The sequence below is a fragment of the Nematolebias whitei genome, chromosome 1 (assembly GCF_014905685.2).
Source record: "Nematolebias whitei isolate Nwh7 chromosome 1, NemWhi1, whole genome shotgun sequence".
Lineage (NCBI taxonomy): Eukaryota > Metazoa > Chordata > Actinopteri > Cyprinodontiformes > Rivulidae > Nematolebias > Nematolebias whitei.
The window spans coordinates 55337758-55359541 of record NC_056498.1 but is presented as its reverse complement, the minus strand read 5'-3'; the positions used below and the strand labels follow the sequence as shown (position 1 = coordinate 55359541).

The 21784-nt window shown below is 37.6% G+C and overlaps 2 protein-coding genes across 2 annotated transcripts in view; both read left to right on the top strand.

The window, feature by feature from the left end:
• dst (dystonin) overlaps positions 1–14795 on the top strand; it is a gene marked incomplete in the record, with an annotated part of 132113 nt that extends 117318 nt beyond the window's left edge. The window contains 12 exon segments of the mRNA XM_037695034.1: positions 456–619; positions 696–858; positions 947–1101; positions 2310–2384; positions 2563–2580; positions 3252–3368; positions 5917–6034; positions 7287–7400; positions 9443–9633; positions 9822–9932; positions 12001–12127; positions 13748–14795. Coding sequence (XP_037550962.1) covers positions 456–619; positions 696–858; positions 947–1101; positions 2310–2384; positions 2563–2580; positions 3252–3368; positions 5917–6034; positions 7287–7400; positions 9443–9633; positions 9822–9932; positions 12001–12127; positions 13748–14004 — 1610 coding nt within the window.
• A 1165-nt stretch (positions 14796–15960) lies between these two features.
• The window catches only part of zmp:0000000760 (collagen alpha-1(I) chain), a gene marked incomplete at its 5' end in the record, with an annotated part of 24117 nt that continues 18293 nt past the window's right edge, over positions 15961–21784 (top strand). The window contains 2 exons of the mRNA XM_037694916.1: positions 15961–16078; positions 18554–18677. Of these exons, the coding sequence (XP_037550844.1) occupies positions 15961–16078; positions 18554–18677 (242 nt within the window). The remainder of the gene's footprint in view (positions 16079–18553; positions 18678–21784) is intronic.

The following is a 21784-nucleotide window of genomic DNA, read 5'->3' as shown; positions in this document are numbered from 1 at the left end:
TTTTCTGCTCTTTCAGCTACTATTTAGCTGTTTTTTTTTGCTAAATTTAGCTTTTCGGCTCATTCCACTTTTTTTTTTTTAGTTCATTTCAACCCCTTCCACTTCCTTCTTGTAGTTTAAGTTTCTTTCTGTCTTTTCAGCTACTTTTCAACTTTTTTTTTGTGCTAAATTCAGCTTTTTTTTTTAGCTAATTTCCTAATTTTTGTGCTCATTTCTGCTTATTTAAACCCAGTTAAGCAAATGTGTTTTTTCTGCTTTCTTCTTCTAACTTAGGCTTATTCTTCCATTTCAGCTACATTTCTGCATGTTTTTTTTATCTAATGTTAGATGTTTTTCAGCAAGTTCTTCAGCAATAAACATTCACACTGCATTTTCGCAGGAAATGCAATTTCTCTAGTTTTTGTTCATGTGGTTAAAACACAGTCATGGTACAGGATTTTGTGTTTTATTTACAGGAAAACGCTCCCCCACACAAACGATGTACGCATCAACCACACAGGCTCCTATAGAAACCAAGAACCCACGAGTCAACCTGCTGGTCAGCAGGTGGCAGCACGTGTGGCTGCTGGCTTTGGACCGAAGGAGGAAACTCAACGATGCTTTGGACAGACAGGAGGAGGTAAATCCAGGTTCCAGTTTTAGGTCGAACATGAACTGTCATCAAATGTGTGCTCACTCGTTATTTTCTTTTTTAGTTAAAGGAATTTGCCAACTTCGACTTTGACGTGTGGCGGAAGCGCTACATGCGCTGGATGAACCACAAGAAGTCTCGTGTCATGGACTTCTTCCGCCGCATTGATAAAGATCAAGATGGCAAGGTGACCCGGCAGGAGTTCATAGAGGGAATTCTTTCATCCAGTAAGTGTTCGGCACACAAAATCACAACTGATCCGTTTGTAACCAACCACCAAAAATGCTCAGCTTATGCCACACGATGGCTCCTTAGAATTCCCAACCAGCCGGCTGGAGATGAGCGCCGTGGCGGACATATTCGACAGAGATGGCGACGGATACATCGACTATTACGAGTTTGTGGCAGCGCTCCATCCCAACAAAGATGCCTACAAGCCGTTAACAGATGCTGACAAAATTGAAGATGAGGTATACAATTTTTTTTAAAAAGTCCAACGCTGAAATCTTAGTTACCATAATTTCTGGACTATTGAGCACGCCTGAATATAAGCAGTGCACACTAAATAATAATTTTTAAACAGTACATATATAGACCACACTTGTCTAAACTGTGTCCATGTTGTAACGAGATATTTACACAGAAAGAGTTTTTTAACTTTTAATTAAATACGTACCAGTAATTTACACAAATATGTAGGGATGCACAATATTATCGGCATGGTATCAGTATCAGCCGATATTAGCGTTAAAGTTAAATATCGGACATTGGCTATTTGATCAAAATAAGTCACCGATATGAAAGACGCTGTTTTTGTATGACAACCCAGTGACACGGACGAGTGCGACACCAGCACAATGTGATGACGTCACATGCGCCTTCCCGATATGATCACAGCGGAGAGGAAGAAGTCAAATTGGTCAAATAAGTTTTAACATATCGGATATCGGCCAAAAATCCAATATCGTGCATCCCTACAAATATGTACAGTACATGTTTTTTTTTCTGAACATTGCCCGTAACAAGGCTGGTTTTTAAAAAATACAGAAGACTACCAGAAAAAGTCACTGAACGCTATCTTCTTTCGTCCTGCACACTAAAACCACTAAAATTGTCTTTGTCAGTGTCCGAATTGAGCAGCCTCATTAAAATTTCATCACACACGTCCTCAGTTTCTCTTTCATTGTCGCTCTCAACGTCACTTTCGTCTCGAGGCAAATTCGTGATTTGATTTACGATTCACGCTTATTTTTCGAGTGGCTGCAAATTCTTTGTTGTGTACAATGAGGGTGGAAACTCCCACAGGGAGGGGGAGGGGAGGAAAGAAACTTTGTTTCCCCACCTCCACAGTGGATCACTGTGATCTGTTCGTTAATTTCATTGTTGTTGTTTTTTTTAACATTTATTTAAACAGGCTGTCTCATTGAATCATGAGGAACACACCCCCCCCCCACCCCCCCCCCACCCCCCCAAACCAACCACCATAAGCCCCCCGGCGCGCGGAGCCCAAATGTTTTGGCAGCATGAAGCTCGTTAGCCCGTCAAAATAATAAAATAAAATAATTTTTGTTGTATAAGACACCGGTGTTCAAAGTGTGAAAAAAAGTAGTGGCTTATAGTCCGGAAATTACGGTAATCACTCTGCGATATGCTTCATTGACAATATTTCTGTTTCTAGGTTACACGTCAAGTAGCAAAATGCAAATGCCCGAAACGATTCCAAGTGGAGCAAATTGGAGCAAACAAATACAGGGTAAGGAGATTTGTACCTCTGGATGTTTAAGATTTAGAGAAATAAGCTACGTCACCATTATGAAATGGTGGAAATAGTACTAAAATATTTTATGTAAAATTGATGTAAAAGTATGTATCAAATGTCATTAAACACAAAAGCTAACTTTTTTATTATTTTCTTGTCTTTACATGACCAGTTCTACCTTGGAAACCAGGTACATTTACATGTCCTCTTTAGCCGTTTTCTTTTTCTTCTGTCCTGTGCCTTGTTTTTTTTTTTTTTAAGCCCCTCCTGCATTTATCACGTTTTTGTCAAGTTAACACTTTCTGCCCAGATTCCTGGCTGCACCTTTCACACTGGAACTCAGAAGTAGAAACACAATATATATGGTGATTTGATTGAGTTTATGAAGATATTTGATACAAAAATAGATTTTTGCTCCAGTTAACCAGATTTTTTTTTTTTTTTTTTCAAATCTGTAAAGTGTCATCAAATCCTGACATGTTTAGGTTTTACGTCATTCTATTCCTGTAAATGTTGTTTAATCTGCTTTTGAGTTTCAGAAATGACAACAATGGCTTCTCAGCACCATTTCAGCAAATATTTTATTGGTTCATGGGCATAAATTCATCTGCTGAGCATATACTAATGCTTTCTGTGTGCTTGCTTTTAGTGCTTCAGCTTCATGGAAATAATTTACACCCACTAAAGCTGACAATTTTTTTTTTTTTTGTATCAGCAGACTCACAATGTTTAAAAAAAACATGAAAAGTTGGCCAGCCTTAATAATTCATTGTTGTTTTGAACTTACTGATATAACCTTTTTGTTCGGAGGTGGTTTATGTCATGGTTTGTATTGATGAACTGAAATCACTCTTTTGACAGTTTGGTCTGGTTCACTGCTTACATGACTCCTTAATGGGCGATGAGTCAATAGCAAACAGGGAAAATCAAAATCTTACCCAGCATCTACACGTTGCAGTTTTGGAAAGCTGTATTCTGGTAAATGGTTACTCTTAAGCTGTTTCTTGTGCCTCTTTTTTTAATTTCTCCTTCATCTCTTTTATTGTTTTTGATCACTAGAATCACCAGCTGCATTAATTCATTTTGATAATCATGCCAGTGCAGGGTTTTGAACAGTTTAAGACACCCCATACGAGCTTAGCAGAAGGTCATCAGTGTTTGGTCATGTCGGCGTGTTGGACAGAAATGACTTGAGCCATTCTTCATTTTCTCAAGAGCAAGCTGCATTTGGTCTGCATCAGTGTCAGTGCATCCCGAGTATTTGAGTCGTAGCTGTAGAAATTGCTCCAGAGACTGCGGAAGTATCGTGTTTGTTCCATTTGTTTATGGCGTGAGCCTGTTTTGGACTGAAAGCATGCAGCCGTGGTTGTTATGTGCAAATTATGTTTTCGTGCTAATGCTCATGGTCACACCCAGCTCTCTATTTCTCTCATCACTTTCATAAAGCTTGGCTTGTGTGTGTGTGTATAAATCTGCTTTGTCCTCATGTTTTATTTGTGTGGTTGGTAGAGTGAAAGCAAAGTTGTACTCTAGGGCTCCCTGGTGGTTTATTAATGCGCCTTCAGCCGTGTTTAGCATGCATCAGCCTTCATCTGACTGAAACCTGCTTTTTTGCAAAAATCATAAAAGTAATTAAACAAGCAGTCACATGTGTAAAGCTGTGGATTTGAGATGTATTTATGTCCCAGCTTCATTCAAACTCAGCTATAGTATAAATATGAGTTTAAACCGTTACAGGTTTTAGATGTTTTTCAGCCTGACTCGTTCTGTTAAGTTTATTCTGCTCCATATTAAAATAAAAACAGCGAGTAGCAGGTTTTTTGCAGGGTGCTTCCCTGTTTTTCTACAGTCCAAAAACATCCATATTAAGTTTTTAATTCTAAATTAACTGTAAAAGGAATGTTAGTACTTTTTTTTTTTTTTGTCTTGTGTGTCATTGTTTTGACTCTGTTGTCCTATTCAGTACAGTGGCCTTGAGGTGTAAATGAACAACATTCGGAAAAAAAAACCCGGAATTACCAGTACATTAAAAAAAAAAAAGAAATTACATTTGGAAAAACAAAAACACACATTTGAAAAAAACGAAATTACATAATAAAAAAATTAAAAAAACGGAATTAAATTAAGCCAAAATGAAAATGGCCAAAGCGGAAGTGGTGAAAAAATGAAATTACATTTGAAAAAAAAACAACCAAAAAACTGGAATTATATTAAGCCAAACTGGAAGTGGTGTTTTTTTTTTTAAATTTTGTGTTTCTTATTTATTTTTATTTATTTATTTATTTATTTATTTAAACAACATAAATCAGAACAACAGAACAATGTTTAGTAGGGTCATTCCTACTATTCGGTGCCTTTTGAGTCCCCATGCCATAATGTGGTATATTTTGTTTAAAGGTGGGTTAATATTTATTTTATTAATCTCATCTTATATGTTTGACTCACTTCTACCATAAAACACAACCATATGTATAAAAGATGTATTTATTTAAAATAATTAAATCTAATTTTAAATTCAACTTGGGTTTACGGCCATGTATGCTTCCTGAAATTAAGTTACAATTGTATGTAATAAAAATAATTTTAAAAAAGTAATTTAAAATATATATATATATATATATATTAATAGTACTGTTTATAATAGTTCTCATCCAATGTTTTTTTATTTTTATTTCACAATATTTTTATGCTTAAATTATCAAAAATACAGCTGAGTCAACTGTCCACCCTGTTACTCTAAAGTACACGTCACCCCCGGTTTAACTTAATGTGATTCTGTTTGTCCAAATGTTGTTGTGTTTTTGTTGTTTTGTTGTGCTTTTCAAATGTAATTTCATTTTTTGAAATGTAATTCGTTTTTTTTTCAAATGTTGTTCATTTACACCTCAGGGCCACCGTAGTTCAGACTGTATCCAGCCTCCCACCAAAGAAATGCTGAAATAGGCTCCAGCTAGTGTAAAACCCTGAATACTATCAGAGCAAATAATTTAAACGTGATTATTGGATGATTTAATTGTTGAAAGAAAATCAATCATCAATTGTCACAATATTTATGATGATGTCAAACTGCACTGTTCTCTCATCTGATTTAAAATCAGTCCGGCTCAACATCAAGTGACTGAATGAACTATAAGAAGTGCTGGAAATAAACAAGTAATGAAAAATATGAGCTCAGTTTGTCGTTTGAATAATAGTAACTGGAACCCCCATTGCCCCTTTGTGTAATTAGTGTCTAAAGACAAAAATAAATAAAAATTATTTTGTGTTTGTGTGTGTGTGTGTCTAATATGAGTGTTTATGTGTTAACCTGTGCAACAACAAAAAAAGACAACCAGAGTAGAAATGAAACTAAAACCTCGCTAATCAAAAAATCTCATTCTAAAGTCATTTTAAAATACTAACACGATTCTCTGACTCACTCTGGTTTCTTGAATTGCGCAGCTTCTTACGTGAAGTAAAAACTACCTCGCGGCGTGCTTGACATGTTTCACGCATCCGTTCTTTGCTTTTCTTTTCCCCGTCGCAGTTCGGAGACTCCCAGCAGCTGCGTCTAGTGCGAATTTTACGCAGCACGGTGATGGTGCGGGTGGGAGGAGGGTGGATGGCGCTGGATGAGTTCCTGGTGAAGAACGACCCCTGTCGAGGTGAGTCTAAGGACAACGCACAGCTGATGGTCTGAAGATCCTCATTAGAGCTTTCCATATGTGTTTATTTACAACAACCCTGACACTTCAGAGAGTCTGCTATTTTTTCAACCACAAATTCATTATTAAATGTATTTTGCAAGATTTGCAGTCTTCATCAGTCTATTATTAAATATAAATTCAATTCAATTCACTTTATTTATATAGCGCCAGATCACAGCAGAAATAATCTCAGGGCACTGAACAGAAACATTCACATACATATAAAGTCATTTAATAACAATATTTATCCAAGGAGCCAACAGTTTGCTTTGAATTTTCACTTCATAGTTTCTAGATCAGAGCTGTTCAACAAAACTACTCAGGGGGGCACAGTTTCTGAAAGCCAGCAGCTCAGGGGCCGGACATCCAGCGATTAAAGTCATTATGTAAATAAACCAAATATTACAATAATCTATTACCTTTTAAAATTGTTTGTTTTATTGAATTGAATCATAAATTAAAAAATAAAATAACATAACCCAGAACCCAATAAAACAAAACAAAAAAAGTTTTTCTTAAACTCATTGGTGGGCCGGATTGAAGTCATCTGCGGGCCGGAAGTGGCCCACAGACCACCAGTTGAATACCCCTGATCTAGATATTTATCACACAGATCCACTTCAAATGATTCAAAAAACCTGAAAGACATATACAATGAAAGCTGTACACATTATTTATTTTGCATTAAATTAAATATATAACCCAGTTAGGGTAGAAATAATTAGTCTATAATAAAGTCGAACAGAAAAGCTACATGGACAAAAAAAAAAAAATTGCAATCATGAACGTTATTAGACTTTTCTGTTTCTGTACTTGGAATTCAACTGCAAAAGCACTTTTTCTTCCCGCCAAATATTTTAAGAGCTTAAAGTTAATTATTAATTTAAAAATATGATTGTTTAATGCTTTTATGACATGGTTTTAATTTTTTAGATTTACTGTAATTTGTGCCATATTTCGCATGAACTTTTATGACGACTTATCATCCTCCTTTGTCGGTTTATTTCAAAATTATAAAAAAAAGTGAGGTTTGAGGTTGTGTATCTTTTATTACCTGAGTGATTATCATCTAGCTGTCAGCACAGGTGTAAACAAATCCTCTCTGTGCCAACAAAAGCTTTATAACTCTGTTTCTGCTTTCCTCTGTGTTAATGATCAATCTGTGTCTCCTGCTTCCTCCTCCGGCTGAACGTGGTATTGTTTCTTCTAGTTCATCACCACGGGAGCAAAATGTTGCGCTCGGAGTCAAACTCTTCGATTACTCAGTCTCCTATAGGTTGGCAAATCTCACACTTTCTCACCTTGCTCCATGAACCCACTAGCGGTATGTGTGTCTGCACATCCGAGTGTGTGCTGCTTGTGTTGGTCCTGCGGTGTACCACTTGTGTAGCGTAGCAACGTGTGAGCATCATTGTGAGTGGATGGTGTTATTATTTTTTTTTTAATGGCATCGGCTGCGTTCTCAGTCGGCCGTCGCTCAGCTGCAGCTGGATTTCATGCATGCAGTTCATGTCAGTCACACGGTCTGCTGTCACTCGAGTGCTTTGAGGCTGCAAGCAACCAAATCGTCCGTTGTTACTCACAGCATGTAGCTTACGTTTAAAGTTAAAGCAAAAAAAAAGTACTCTAAACTATTAAAAACTATGTAAATTGGAATTTTAGGCTAAAAATGCAGCGTGAACGCTCACTATCTTAAATTGGTTGTAGAAGCTGAAAAGAAATTGCTCAAGTTCAAACAATAAGAATTCAATTTCAGTTCAGTTTGTTTATACAGCGCTAAGTTACAACAGGGGTCATGTCAGGGCACTGAACAGAAACGTTCATACATATATAACGTTAATAACATTCATTATCTGAGGAGCAGACTGCTTTGAATTTAACTCCCATCACAGAACTCTCATCTTGAGCGAGCATGAAGGCGACAGTGGAAAGGAAAAACTCTCTCATGAGGATGAAACTTTTAGCAGAACCAGACTCAGGACAAGCGGCCATCTGCTTTGACCGGCTGGGTTTGGTAGGAACAGGAAGGAGGAACAGATACACAATGGCAGGTCGAGAATCACGTTAAATAATATCAAATGAAAACTATTCATTTGTAACAATTCATTTAAGGAAATGAGGTCAATTTGTCCTCCAGTAGTCTAAGCCTATGGCAGCATAAAAAGCCAACCTTAAGTCTTGAGCCCAGTATTAAAACTGGACAAAAACTGGAAGTTGGTTCCACAAAAGAGGAGCCTGATAACTGAAAGTTCTTCCTCCCATTCTGCTTTTGGAGACTCTAGGAACCACAAGTAAGCCTGCAGTTTGAGAGTGTTAGGAAAATATTGAACATTAAGCTCTCGAATATAAGATGGAGCTAGGTTGTTGAGAGCTTTGTAGGTTAGAAGTAAGATTTTGAATTCAATTCTGATTTTGACAGGGAGCCAAGAACAGAACAAAAGCTGTAAAACTCTAAAACAGCAAAAGTGTGAATGCTGACTCAGCATTTACTCAAAATTAATGAGGCGCTTATCTGACTGAACTATGCATAAACATGTAGAACATTTTATTTATCGTTGGGGAGAATTTTAATATCATACACTAAACTAAAACTGTATTTCTTGGGATTTTTTTTAAAATACATTATGTTCAACATTTAGCTTCAAACTGCATGATACTCAGTTAGTTTGACTCATACTTGATTTAATTTATGCCAAATATGTTTTTTTTTTTTTTTAGTTTTTAAATGATCAAATTTTGGCAAGATTGTTTTTCTAAATCTTGGCACTTTTTAATTTATTTTAAAGCTCGCAATAAGAAACAAAAACACAACAGTTATTCCACTACTGTTGGCAGCGATGCTTTGACTTCTGTTCAACAGTATGGATGAGTTGTGTTACTGCATGAATCATGTGTTTCTAAATACTTTATTTATTTGAAAGAGGACACCTTGTTATTGTTATACTATTTTTTTACATAAGTCAGAAGTATTCTAATAATTTCTCAATGTATTTGACAGTTTTTAGAAAAACACAAAGCTGTTTGGTGGTCATTCAAAACAGAAAACTATTCAAATTAAATAATATATATTTTTTAAAAATCATGCTGCAACTGAAAAATTTGTAAAATATTTCTTGTCTTTAGCACTTTGTTTAAAAAAATAATAATCTCACGTTGAGTGTAATTTCCACCAAATATTGCTTCTGTGTCAGAACAGTTTTGTGAAATTATGCGTAATTTTAAGACTTAAAGGAAAAATAAAGTGTTTTTATTGTCATCATCAGCATCATTGTCATGATCATCATCATCTTCTTCTTCAACACCAGTAAAGGTAATAATCACAGACTTGTTTGACCGTCACGGCTCATTTGGGCTTTTATTTCTCAGCTAAAGGCAGGACCAACTTGGAGCTGCGAGAGAAGTTCATCGTCCCAGAGGGAACCACTCAGATCATGGCCAGTTTCCGCTACAGAGGCCGGAGGTCTCGGCCGTCATCAAGAGGAGCTTCTCCCAACAGATCCATGTCCAGTCAGAGCTGCCCAATTCCAATAAACCTGACAGCCACCGGCACACCCAAGGTGAGGAGGATCTGCTGGAGCCTGTTTCTGCATTGCTTTTTCCACTCTTCCCCACTTTCATCTCATTTTATGTTTATTTTTTACCATTTTGTCGTTTTTGTACATTTCCATTTTGTGTTCCATGTAATTTTTTTGAATTTGTGAATCCATGTTTTTTTCTTTTCATTGGATTTACCATTGTTTCTCAGACTCCCCAACATATTACCCGCAATTATGATAAGCCATGGCTTACAAACAGCAAATCCTGCTCTCCTCTTAAATCATCTGACTCGTTTGAGAGCCAAGGTTCATCCTCAGAGGTATAGTCATGTTCAGCTCATGGTGCCCGAAGCTTCAGTCACATGACCCAACTGAGACCCAACTGCATTTTTAGCACACAAACAACTATACATGAATACAGTAGTCCCTCGGTTATCGTGGTGGTTACGTTCCAGACACCCCCACAATAAGTGAAAAACCACAAAGTAGAAACTTTATAACACTTAAGTTAAACTGACATTTTTTTTTTAGCAAGAATTTATTAATAAAGATAACTTGATAATGTTCATTCGCTCAACTTGAAATTTTTAGTGTACATCAGCTCGGTTCTGGTTCGGCAGACCTACCCTGTAGCAAAAAAGCCCACAATGTTCTAAACTCTTAAACCTACGTCATTTTAACAACATTCATATATGTAGCGCACAGTACTGCAAAATTTTACTCACCAGCTCTGCAGAACACAGTGGCTCGGTTCCGGTCCGGCTAGGCCAGGTGTCTGCAACCTGCGGCTCTGGAGCTACACGCGGCTCTTTCAAGCTTCGACCAAAACAAACACAAAACTGAATTTTATTGGTTGTTATACAAGCAACTCTAGTTTTAGCTGTTTTCCTGTCATTTCTTTTGTAAATACTCAATTTAACTTTTTGCTTTATTTCTATACTTGATTTTTTTTTCCACAAATTAAAAATAATACGTAGGTCTGCGTAGTTCATAGATGTTCTTTTATTTAAAACAAACCATCCCCCCCCCCCCCCCTTTACAATAATCTGGTCTTTTCATTTGTCTAAAACTGCAAAAATGTCAATAAATGTTAAAAATCATTACATATTTTTAGCTTTAAAACGTCACCCCTACTGGCCACAAAAGTCTCCTCCAACGAGCGTAAAGCAGCCCATGGGCCATCAGTTGATAACCATAGTTGAAGCAGCTTGTTGTAGCTCTGGACACATTGAATTTAGTGAACGAAGATGTAAAAATGGCTCTTTTGATCGTAAAGGTTGCAGACCCCTAGTCTAGGCAGACCTACCCTGCCAAGTCTGGTCTGGTTCTGGTCAGCTCTCTGCAGCTCTTGAACACCAAAATGCTTTTGGAGGGAGCCGGACCTTCGGATGGCCAGCACGGGACCACACGGTGGACCTGATTGAGTCCGGGTCCAGATGGGGGAGGTCCTGGTGGGCTCCAGGGTCCCAGTGGAGAGAGCGACAAACCCCCAGGTGGCACCTCTCTGCTCAGGAGGCCTTATTGGCTGGCGGGCTGCACCCAAATTGACCGATGAGTCTGGAGGTCTGGTTCCCGGTCAGTTCCGTACGGCTGTCTGCATCTGCTGGGCACTTAAGTCAATATGAATAAGGACCAAACTTTTTTGGATCGGATCAAAACTTTCCCTCCATTTCAGTAGAAGGCTACGACTAGAAGCACTGTTGCTTCTGGGTGGGTTGCTGCTGACTTCTGGGAAATGTAGTCTTTTTGAGTGGCAATAGTGTAGGCTTGTTGAGTGAAAACTACAAAATGGCGGCGCCCATCCAAAGTATTTTTTCTTTAACTTTTCATTGTATCCCGTACTGTCCCAATCACGTGAGTAATATTAAAGTTGACAATCGTGTGTCGTGTACACTTTTTTCCCCCTCGTGTACAATCTTACTTTGAAAAACTGCGAGAGAGCAAGTCCGCAAAAGTCTAAACACGAAGACACGAGGGACTACTGTATTAGCAAAAAGTAAAAACTGAATTTGTGTGAATTTATTTGAAACTTTGGATAAAAAAAAAAAATACCACAATGTTTGTAAAATACTGTGCAGAGAAAAATATCAGTTGGGTCTACAAACTTTAATTTCTTTTCAATCAAAGGCTTCGGTTTTGATGCTTACTTAAACGCTTTCTCATTTATTTTGGAATGTGCGACTTCAACTAACTCCTACTCACAGGGCAATTCTTGTTTATACAAAAATAATTATTTTGAGAGGAACTTTCTTAAATGTATTACTAATCCCTTAACCGTTTTATTGGTTTAGTAACAGCTCAGTGTAGACGTCTACTCATCAGATCTTTTCCATAAAATAATTCTAAATAAAATGTAGCTAAATTTATTACTTTGATGTTGTTTTACAGAGTACAGCGGTTCAAGGCAGCAAGTTACGCCTTCCTGGCTACTTATCTGGCAAAGGATTTCAGTCAGGTGAAGAGGGAACTTTGATCAAAGCTGCCGTGCTGAAAGCTCGAACGCAGACAATCGGTGGTGAGTGGAACGATAATTATTTATTTTCTGATTGATGATCCCTGACTACTTTATACAGAAATAAAAACTGATTTTTTTTACAAGTTCCCTGCAGGTTGGTCAATATTTTTCAGTATTCACTTTGTCACCGTTCTGTTCTCATTTTTGTTTGTAGCATATTAAACAGAATACTTTATTTTTTTTATTTCATTTATTGAATTTATTATTTACATTAGCAAAAAATTCATAAACCAATTAATGGATTTTAATAATATCTATTAAACATAATCATTGGATGAACATCTACAAGTAATTAACATATAGAGTCAATCCAATTTAAGATATGACAAATTATAATATTACAAAACACAGCAATGTTTCTATTTGACAGATATTAGGCTCAAACTTGGTGTGGTTGTAGCTAAGACCGATCCTAACACATTATGAGCACTAACAAATTGCACAAGTTCAACATTTTCCCATTAGCTAATAAAAACCAATACTTTATAAGGTATTTAAGGTATAAATATCATTAACAACTGCACATGTATTATTGAAATCTTTTTAAATACTCACTGAATGTAACTTACAAGTTACAACTTTTGGAACCTACTCATTTTAAGATGGCCTCCACAGCCAACTGACCTTAGGAAACAAAAAAGGATAAAATTCAGTAAATTTTACAATTTTTTTACAAACATTTTGTGTGATTGTAGATGTAAGTAATTCACAACACATTCTCTAAATAAATAATCAAAGTTCATGTTCAATCATCCAGGAAGAAAATCCAACAAAGTTCAGTCAGGTCATGTGGACATTTCTTTATTTTTTTGTTTTTTTGTTGTTGAGACGTTTCATCCGTCATCCAAAGGACTTCATCAGTCCGAGGAGCCACAACAAACTCAGTACCACAAGCAGCAAACCCACATAGTGGACCAACCAGTTTGCTGGTGGTAAGATGGTTTCTGGGACCTGCCCCATCGACTCATCTGAGGCAGCATGGCCAAAGTGGTTAAAAACATCAAAGTCCATGCTCAATAATCCAGGTAGAAAATCTAACAAAGTTCAGTCAGGTCATCTGGACAGTTTCTTTTTTTAAAATTATTTTGTTGAGACGTTTCGATGGGTGAGAGGATGGGCCCCAGAAACCATCTTATCACCAGCAAACTGGTTCAACAACAACAAAAAAAGAAGAAAAAAAAAAGTAACCGTTTTGATGACCGGACTGAACTTTGTTGGATTTTCTACCTGGATTATTGAGCATGAACTTTGAGTTTTTGAACCATTTTGGCTATGGCTGCCTCAGAGGAGTCAACGGGGGAGAGGGCAGACTCCAGAAATCATCCACTATATGGGTTTGCTGCTTGGCTCCTCGGACTGATGAAGTCCTTTGGATGAAGGACGAAACGTCTCAACCAAAAAAAAAAAAAAAAGAAGAAACCGTCCAGATGACCTAACTGAACTTTGTTGGACTAAATAAATAATGTTATGTTTAAAATTTAACCAAAGCGGCTACAAGTCTGTCTTTTCTAAACATAAGATAATCTGAGTCTAAAACTTTGACATTAAAGACATCGAATGAAAGGCATTGCCTCTGGGATTGTGAGGCCTTTTAATGTTTTTTTGTTTTCTCGTTACTAGAGTTGAAGAAAAATTCCAGCCGACCGGGCAGTAAAGCCGGAAGCAGAGGGAGCAGTCGCAGAGGAAGCGATGCCTCAGACTTTGATATTTCAGACATCCAGTCTGTGTGTTCGGACGCATCCGAGACAGTCGGAGAGGCCACTCGAGCGACATCGCGCTCTGCATCCCGCCAACACGGAGGGAAACCCTCCAAGATCCCTACTCCTCAAAGAAAAACCACTTCCACAAGCAAACTGGCCAAGGGATCCAAGCAATAGTCAGTGGCCTTGAAACCAAACAACCCAGGAGCTAAATGCACCCTTAAAACATAAGACACTGGAGACGTTGACCTTAAGAGACTGCAGATGTGTTGAGTGTTATTTAAATTGTTGCAAAGATGTAAAATATTCTGTTAAGAGGCAGTATGGTTTAATATGTGAGAATGGAATGTTGATGGCCTTGTGTGTTTGCTTTTAATGTATTTTATTTTTTGTGAAATTGTTTTTTTAATTAAACTTCATTTTATTTATGCAAATCCCATAGAGGATTGACGAACACAAAAAAATTGTGGGGGTAACCATGTTGGAACGATTATTTAACAATTCTTCAAACTAATGAAGGGCAACAAGAGCAGGGTGGGGTTTGGAAAGTTACCGAATGTACTGTAATTTATCACCGGTGATGTTTGGAGTAGATGGTGCATTATTGTACCACTTCAGGCACTGCAAATATTTATTTAAGTGCTATGTTATACTGCCAACTTGCATTTAGAAGGGCAATGCAATATAGAACAATAATCCTTAGTAAGCACTCCGGAAAGATTTGAAAACTCTTATTTACGAGTGGTAGCAGAAACCTTGTAAGTATGAAGCTTTCAAAACTTCTTCATTTGTTTGTCAGCCACGGCAGCCTGGCTTTTGTTCCACCACTTTACAGCAGTGCGTTTTCTTGGGGAGGTGCCACTCCACGTAGCTACTCTCTGTGCAGTCATGTCTATGTACGGTCTTTTCGTTGAGCTCAAAATTGTTACTGTAACTTTACTTTGTAATAAACCTGCTTGCAAAAAGCCGCCCGAAACGACTGCGTTCACAGAATGTACATTTTCTGATCTCACTTCACATATTTGGTTTTATGCTTTGCAGATTTAAATGAAGTTGCTTGGTGGTCATTTTCTTTGCAGTCCGCCTTTGAGTGGTGATTTAGTCAAGTTGGAATGTTTGCAGAGCGTCTTATATTTGGCTGTGAAATGCCTCATCTTTTTCGCAGATAGAAAGTATCTCCTTTGGACAGGCACATAAACAATGTGGTTGTTTTTAAAAGAAAATATAAAAATGGATTAATTGAAACATTTTATTTTCAAAGACATGCATCAAAATGATGCATGAGCAAATGCACAAAATATCTTATGATCTGCACTGACAAATTATTGGATAACTTTTGATGATAACTGGATAACCTCTTCTTCCTGCAACAATTTAGTTATTTTTTTCTTCTCAGTGGTTCCAAATTTTCATGGTGTTTTCCTGCCTCAGTGTGTTCACTGAGCTTCGTTATTGTGACTGTCCACATTACTAGCCTATAGGAAGAGATGGATCCCCAGGGACCACAGGTACAGTGGAGCTCAGGGGTTTAGGTCCACTCAGATCCAGAGCTGTCCATGTGAATGGTCCTCCTATTCAGCTCAAACACCGGCTCTCGGATGGCACTTTAATCTAGGATATATCCTCACTACAGCAACTGAAACGTCCATCTGCAGGAGCTCCTGTGCTTGAAATGAAACGTAAGTCCGCATTTTCTTTATATATCAATCACACAGTGGTTTTGATAGATGTCAATTAAAGATGTGAGTAATCTCTGTATTTTTGCAGAGCAAATTTAATTTATTGATTGTTAATGAGAAGATATGGTGCTATCTGGATACAGGCATTAAGACCCTATAATGATCAGAAATATTTGTGTAAATCTTTGACATCTAAGAAAAACCTACTTTTAAAACATCAGTTAACAATTTCCTCCCGCCAAAAAAAAAAAAAAATATATATATATATATATATATATATATATATATATATATACTGTTTGCTGCTTTCTGTCTTTCCATTTTTTATATACAGCTGTACATGTGTAAAGAAGACGGACATGCTGGCTTCTTATCAGCAGCCTAATCCTACATTCTTATAGCACCGAATCCTAATTTCAATCTGCTTAAATTATGAATGTCTTAATCTGTTGTACAACAGGCACTGACGGCCTCTGACTTCAAATTGTCAAACATGCCAGTCTTCAAACCCATGCTGATGTTTGCAGCTTTCTTTTCCATCTTGGGATTTGCTCAGAGTGAAAAATTGCCAAGTAAGTTCAAAATTTAAAGTACATTTGATGACAATAGCATGATTTAAGTGCATATGTAATTATCCAGTTCCACTTTACAAGCTTTGGTGTTGTTGTGCGAAGTTGGACTGGTGTGCTAATTTTCCACAATATGCACTATGAAAGAGATTCAAAAAGTCTTACAGGTATTTTCTTGTTAAATTAAATACATAAGAAGATATCAAGTCAAAGTCACTTTATTGTCAAAAGCTGCAATATGTACAGGACAGACACAGGATTGAAATTACATTTATCTCAGACCCCGGTGCAACAATAACCATCCATCCATCCATCCATTTTCTTTACCCGCTTATTCCATTTTGGGTCACGGGGGTCGCTGGTGCCCATGTCCAGCAATCACTGTGCGAGGGGCGGGGTACACCCTGGACGGGTCGCAAGTCCATCACAGGGCCACATAGAGACAAACAACCATTCACTCCCTCATTCACACCTAGGGACAATTTAGAGTTACCAATCAGCCTAACATGCATGTTTTTGGTCTGTGGGAGTGTATTGTGAAATTCTTTATCAAAGGTTCGTGAACGATCAGCACAGATATTCAGACGATGGAAAAAATGACACACAGACTGTAACTTGCTAGAATAATATTTGTCATTTATTAATCTGCCACAAGAAAAAACAGCCAAGCAAAAGAGTCATGTACACTCTTAACACACAAATTGATATGAGTATCTCTCACCGTGACAAAATGATCGGGAAGCCTTTCGATCCGATGACAGAACTCAATCACACTGCCTGGCACCCGCGCGCTGGTCCAGAGCAAGACTTCTAACTCTCTGTGTCTGATACATTTCTTATAAAGGCTTCCCTGATCGCGTGAGAGCAGATCAAAGCAAGTTTTGATGATTGCCAGGAGAACAGGTTTAATTAAATCTGTTTTTCCTTCATCAAAGTAGTCTGTGCAACAGAGCGATGGTTTCATAAACATGTCCTTCAAAACCTGGGTCACTGTAACCTTAAGATTGGGCCCCAATCTTCTGGCTAAAGCATCCCCAGAGAACTTTAATTACTCCAAAACGCATCTGCAGCACAGGAATGACTGAATAAGCAGATAAGCTGCATCAAAAGTGAGTATAAGTGTGTTTAAATAAGTGTAATATAGGTCTAGATTGACATAAAAGCATTAAAATAATAATTTCTATATCATTCCACCCTTGCTTTTATGGCAATTTTAGACATTTAATTCTGAATAAGTAACACACACAAAATATATATGTTTGAATCGGCATAAAGGCAACTTCACACCTTATAAAACATATTTTTATATCAGGGAGGAAACCGGAGTATCCGGAGAAAACCCACACATGCACGGAGAGAACATGCAAACTCCACCCAGAAAGGCCCCTGGACCGGGGTTTGAACCAAGGACCTGCTCGCTGAGAGGCAGCAGCTCTACCAGTTGCGCCACCGTGCTGCCGCAACAATAACCATTTAACATTAAAACATTTATTAAACATAAGCATAAAATGAAATAATAAAAGCATGATACTGTCTTAAATTGTACTATACGGTATAAAAATATTTAAAAAAGTATATCTATAAAAGAAAATGAAATGAAATGAAGGTCCTGACATTGATATTTGTAGTGAGTGGCAAAGCAGCATATGAAGTGAATGTACACAGTGTATGTATGAAGTCCTTGATATTGGTGTAGGTAAAGTGACATACGCAATAAGACTAGTAAAAATAGTAAACTAGTAAAATATATGTAATGACATTGATTGGTTATTCTGCAAGTTATCAGGTCTCTCTTGCAAATTAGTCCCCGTGGCTCAATGGGATTAACCTGTATAAATAAATGTTGAATGAAAGTTTTCCCCGACCATACATTCTGCACTTCCACATTCTCACCAGCAGATGCCAGTGTTTGTCAGTTCGTGGTTCATTATACTGCATCGTTTTATCCTGCTCTGTGTAAATGTGACTAGTATGAGGTCATTCTTGGGTTTCCCTGAGTTCAAGAAGCTTTGATGTCCTGCAGCTGAGGCTCGCTGTCACCATTAATGAACCAGTTAGTATAACCGTGCTGCACAGTAGTGAAATTCCCTTTAAATTTTACAGGGAAAAAAAAAGACAAACTATTTTCTACTGTTTAGATCATAAAATCGGTAATTAGAACCTTGACTGGCTTTCATCTACACTTTCTAACATCACAGGAAGCACTACAGTCATGTTGACCTCATGCAAACTGCAACACAAAGCACTCAATGTTTAGAAATATATCTATAGGATAAAAAAAAACTTACCTAGTGCAAATGGTGTAAAAAGATTACATCTTACCGGTTAGTAAAATGCATTATTCACAACAATGAATAATGCAGCTTTTTTAAAGAAACCTGTGATAGAAGCATTGGCACACAATTCAGAAGTAAAGTCTACTTCTTTTGGTGTTGAAATAGTCTGCTGTTGAGTTAAAGTCGGTGTTTGCTTTGTGAGGTTTTGACCTGCTGGAGGAGTTTCGACTGAATGAGTTGAGAGGCGTGAGGAGGGTGGATGGATCTCAACCTGAGGCTGTGGCTTACCGTGTCAACCCCTCCATCCATCTACGGAGAACCATGAGGTACAGTTTGAGCTAATCAAGCTAATCAAAAAGAAGCTGGAAAAACGGTCACAGTAATGCTATATATTTTAAAGTTTGGTTTAACAGGTGATCTTGACTTTGTGGTTTTTTTACCTGGTTATTGTTAGGTATACTTTTAATTCGACCACATCCAGTCATAGTCATAAAGTTATGGTTAAATGTGAAACATACTTCAGCATTTTGAAGACCGAATATAACTTGTAAGTAGTTCCTCTGCTCAAATAGATTCAACACCTTGCCATTTTTTTTACATAATGTACATTGTTAAATCATTTCTCATACCTGTCTGTCTAAAATACTTCATTTTAACTTCTGTCTCTTTAAGCCATAAAAGCCAAGTCTTTTCAGTTACGTCAGAATACAAAAAAACTAAACAAAAGGAAAGACAGTGGTTTCTTTTTCTTTACCTCTTGCCAAGCAAACCACTTGGTATAATTATGCAAATGTGTGGCAAGATGTGGTAGCTAAATTACACTGCAAGGTTAGACAACAGCTTTCAGATCTTTATTTAATCTAATAATCATAGGAAGATATGAGCTATTAAGTTAACCACGTTCATGTTGTTTGATGTCATTTTTCATTCAACGCTATCCATCCATCTTTCACTTGTCTGTGATTGGGTTGCAGAGGCACTAGGTTTAGGAAGGAAACTGAGATGTCTCTCTCCAGCTTTTTCTTGGGGAATGTCAAGGCGTTCCCAGATCGGATGGGAAATATAATGTCTTAAGTGAGTTCTGGGTCTGCCTGGGTCTCCTCAGTGGGATGTGCCTTAAAAACTCCAAAAGGAGGAATCCCTGAAGCATCCTAATCAAATGTCCAAAGCACTCAGTTGGCTTCTTTTGATGTGGAGTAGCAGCTGATCTACTCTGAGCTCCTCCCAGGTGATGGAGATGCTCACCTCATCTCTGGTTAAACACACCACCCCTACACAGGAAGCTCATATCAGTCACTTGTGTCTGGGATTTTTGTTCTTTCAGTTAGCGTTGACTGTTAGACTTTATAGCTCAGCTCATTCTTCACTAAGGCAGACTGGAGCAACACCATCATTACTGTGGACAAGTCTCCAATGTGTTAAAATATATTGCCATCACATGAAAGCAGGGTACAAAATTTAAATGTATTTTATACATATAATGAAACCCTTCTGCATTCCCAAAGGCTCTTAATAGTTTTATAAGTATAAAAAGTATATCTCTTCTTCCTCTTCCTTTTCTTTTTTTGTTTTTTCTCTCTTCAGTGGTCGCCACAGAGTCATCCTCCTCCATCTCACTCTGTCCTCTGCATCCTCTGTTCTCACTCCATCTACCTCCATGTCCTCTCAAACTGCATCCATCTATCTTCACTTTGGAATTCCTTTTTGTCTTTTCCCTGACAGCTGCATTTCTAACATCCTTCTACCAATATACCCACTGTCCCTCCTCTGGACATGTCCAAACCATCTCAGTCTGGTCTCTCTAACTTTATCTCCCAGTTGTTCAACTTGTGCTGTACCTCTGATGATTTCATTCCTAATCTTATCCATCCTTGTCACTCCTAAGGAGAATCTCAGCATCTTCATTTCTGCCACTTCCAGTTCTTTCTCCTGTCTTTTTGTCAATGCCACTGTCTCCAGACCATACAACATAGCTGGTCTCACCACTGTCTTGTAAACTTTTCCTTTGGCTTTGCCAGCACGCTTTTGTCGCAAAATCACTCCTGAAACTTTTCTCCATCCACTCCATCCTGCCTGGACTATTGTTTTTTTCACCTCTTTACCACACTCCCCATTTTCCTGGACAGTGGACCCCAAGTACTTGAAGTCCTGCACCTTTGTGACCTCTGCTCCTTGTAGCCTCACTGTTCCACCTGTCTCCCTCTCATTCACACAAATGTACTCTGTCTTACTACGGCTGACTTTCATTCCTCTTCTTTCAAGTGCATACCACCTCTCCAAGTTTTCTTCCACCTGTTCCCTCTTCTCACCACAGATCACAATGTCATCTGCAAACATCATAGTCCACAGGGATTCCTGCCTGACCTCATCTGTTAGTCGGTCCATCACCAGAGCAAACAAGAAGGGGCTCAGAGCCGATCCTTCATGCACTCCCACCTCCAATTTGAAGCTATCTGTCACTCCTACAGCACATCTCACCACTGTCCTGCTGTCCTCATACATGTCCTGTACCAGTCTAACATACATCTCTGCCCCTCCAGATTTTTTCATGCAATACCACACCTCCTCCCTCAGCACTCTGTCATATGCTTTTTCTAAATCCGCAAAGACACAATGGAGTTCTTTCTGACCCTCTCTGTACTTCTGTTGTTGAGATGTGTAGAGTGTAGTCGGGTGTTGAGATTTTCAGAGTTAGTGAGATGAAATTTTTGGGTGTAATCATTGATGAACAGCTAACATGGAAAAATCACATAAATTCTGTAAGAATAAAAATAGCTAAATCTATTGCAGTACTATACAAAGTCAGGGAATTATTAAATGATAAAGCTCTGTACATGTTGTATAACACAATTATTGTTCCACATTTAATCTATTGCATTGATGTTTGGGGGAAAGTGTGTAAAACATTTACAAAACCTATTTTTATTTTACAGAAAAGAGCTGTAAGAATTATCACCAGAAAGCATTACAGTCACCCATCAAGCACGTTATTTTATCAACTGAAGTTATTGAAGTTCCATGATTTGGTAGATTACTGTATTTTATCAGTTATGTATAGGGATCAAAATAACACATTACCATTAAATATCCAAAGAAATTTTGTTAAAAGACAAAGTTGCTATAATCTTAAGGGGATAGAGATATTTGTCAAACCAAAATTCAGAACTAGTCTGAATGGAAGGTCTACCTCAATCCAAGGAGTTGGATTGTGGAATGGTCTAGAGAGTGATGTTAAAAATGCCAAGTCAATGTGTACATTTAAGAAAAAGATCAAAGCTGAATTGTTAAAAAAGTATATATGAAGCAGCTTAGTGTGTGTTTTGTATTAGAATTAGAAAAATTAGAAAGAGTTATTCATTTTGTTCTGTTACTTGAAAATTATTATGATTGAAATAATTGTTTGAAAAAAGGGGCAGATATAATAAGATTTTTT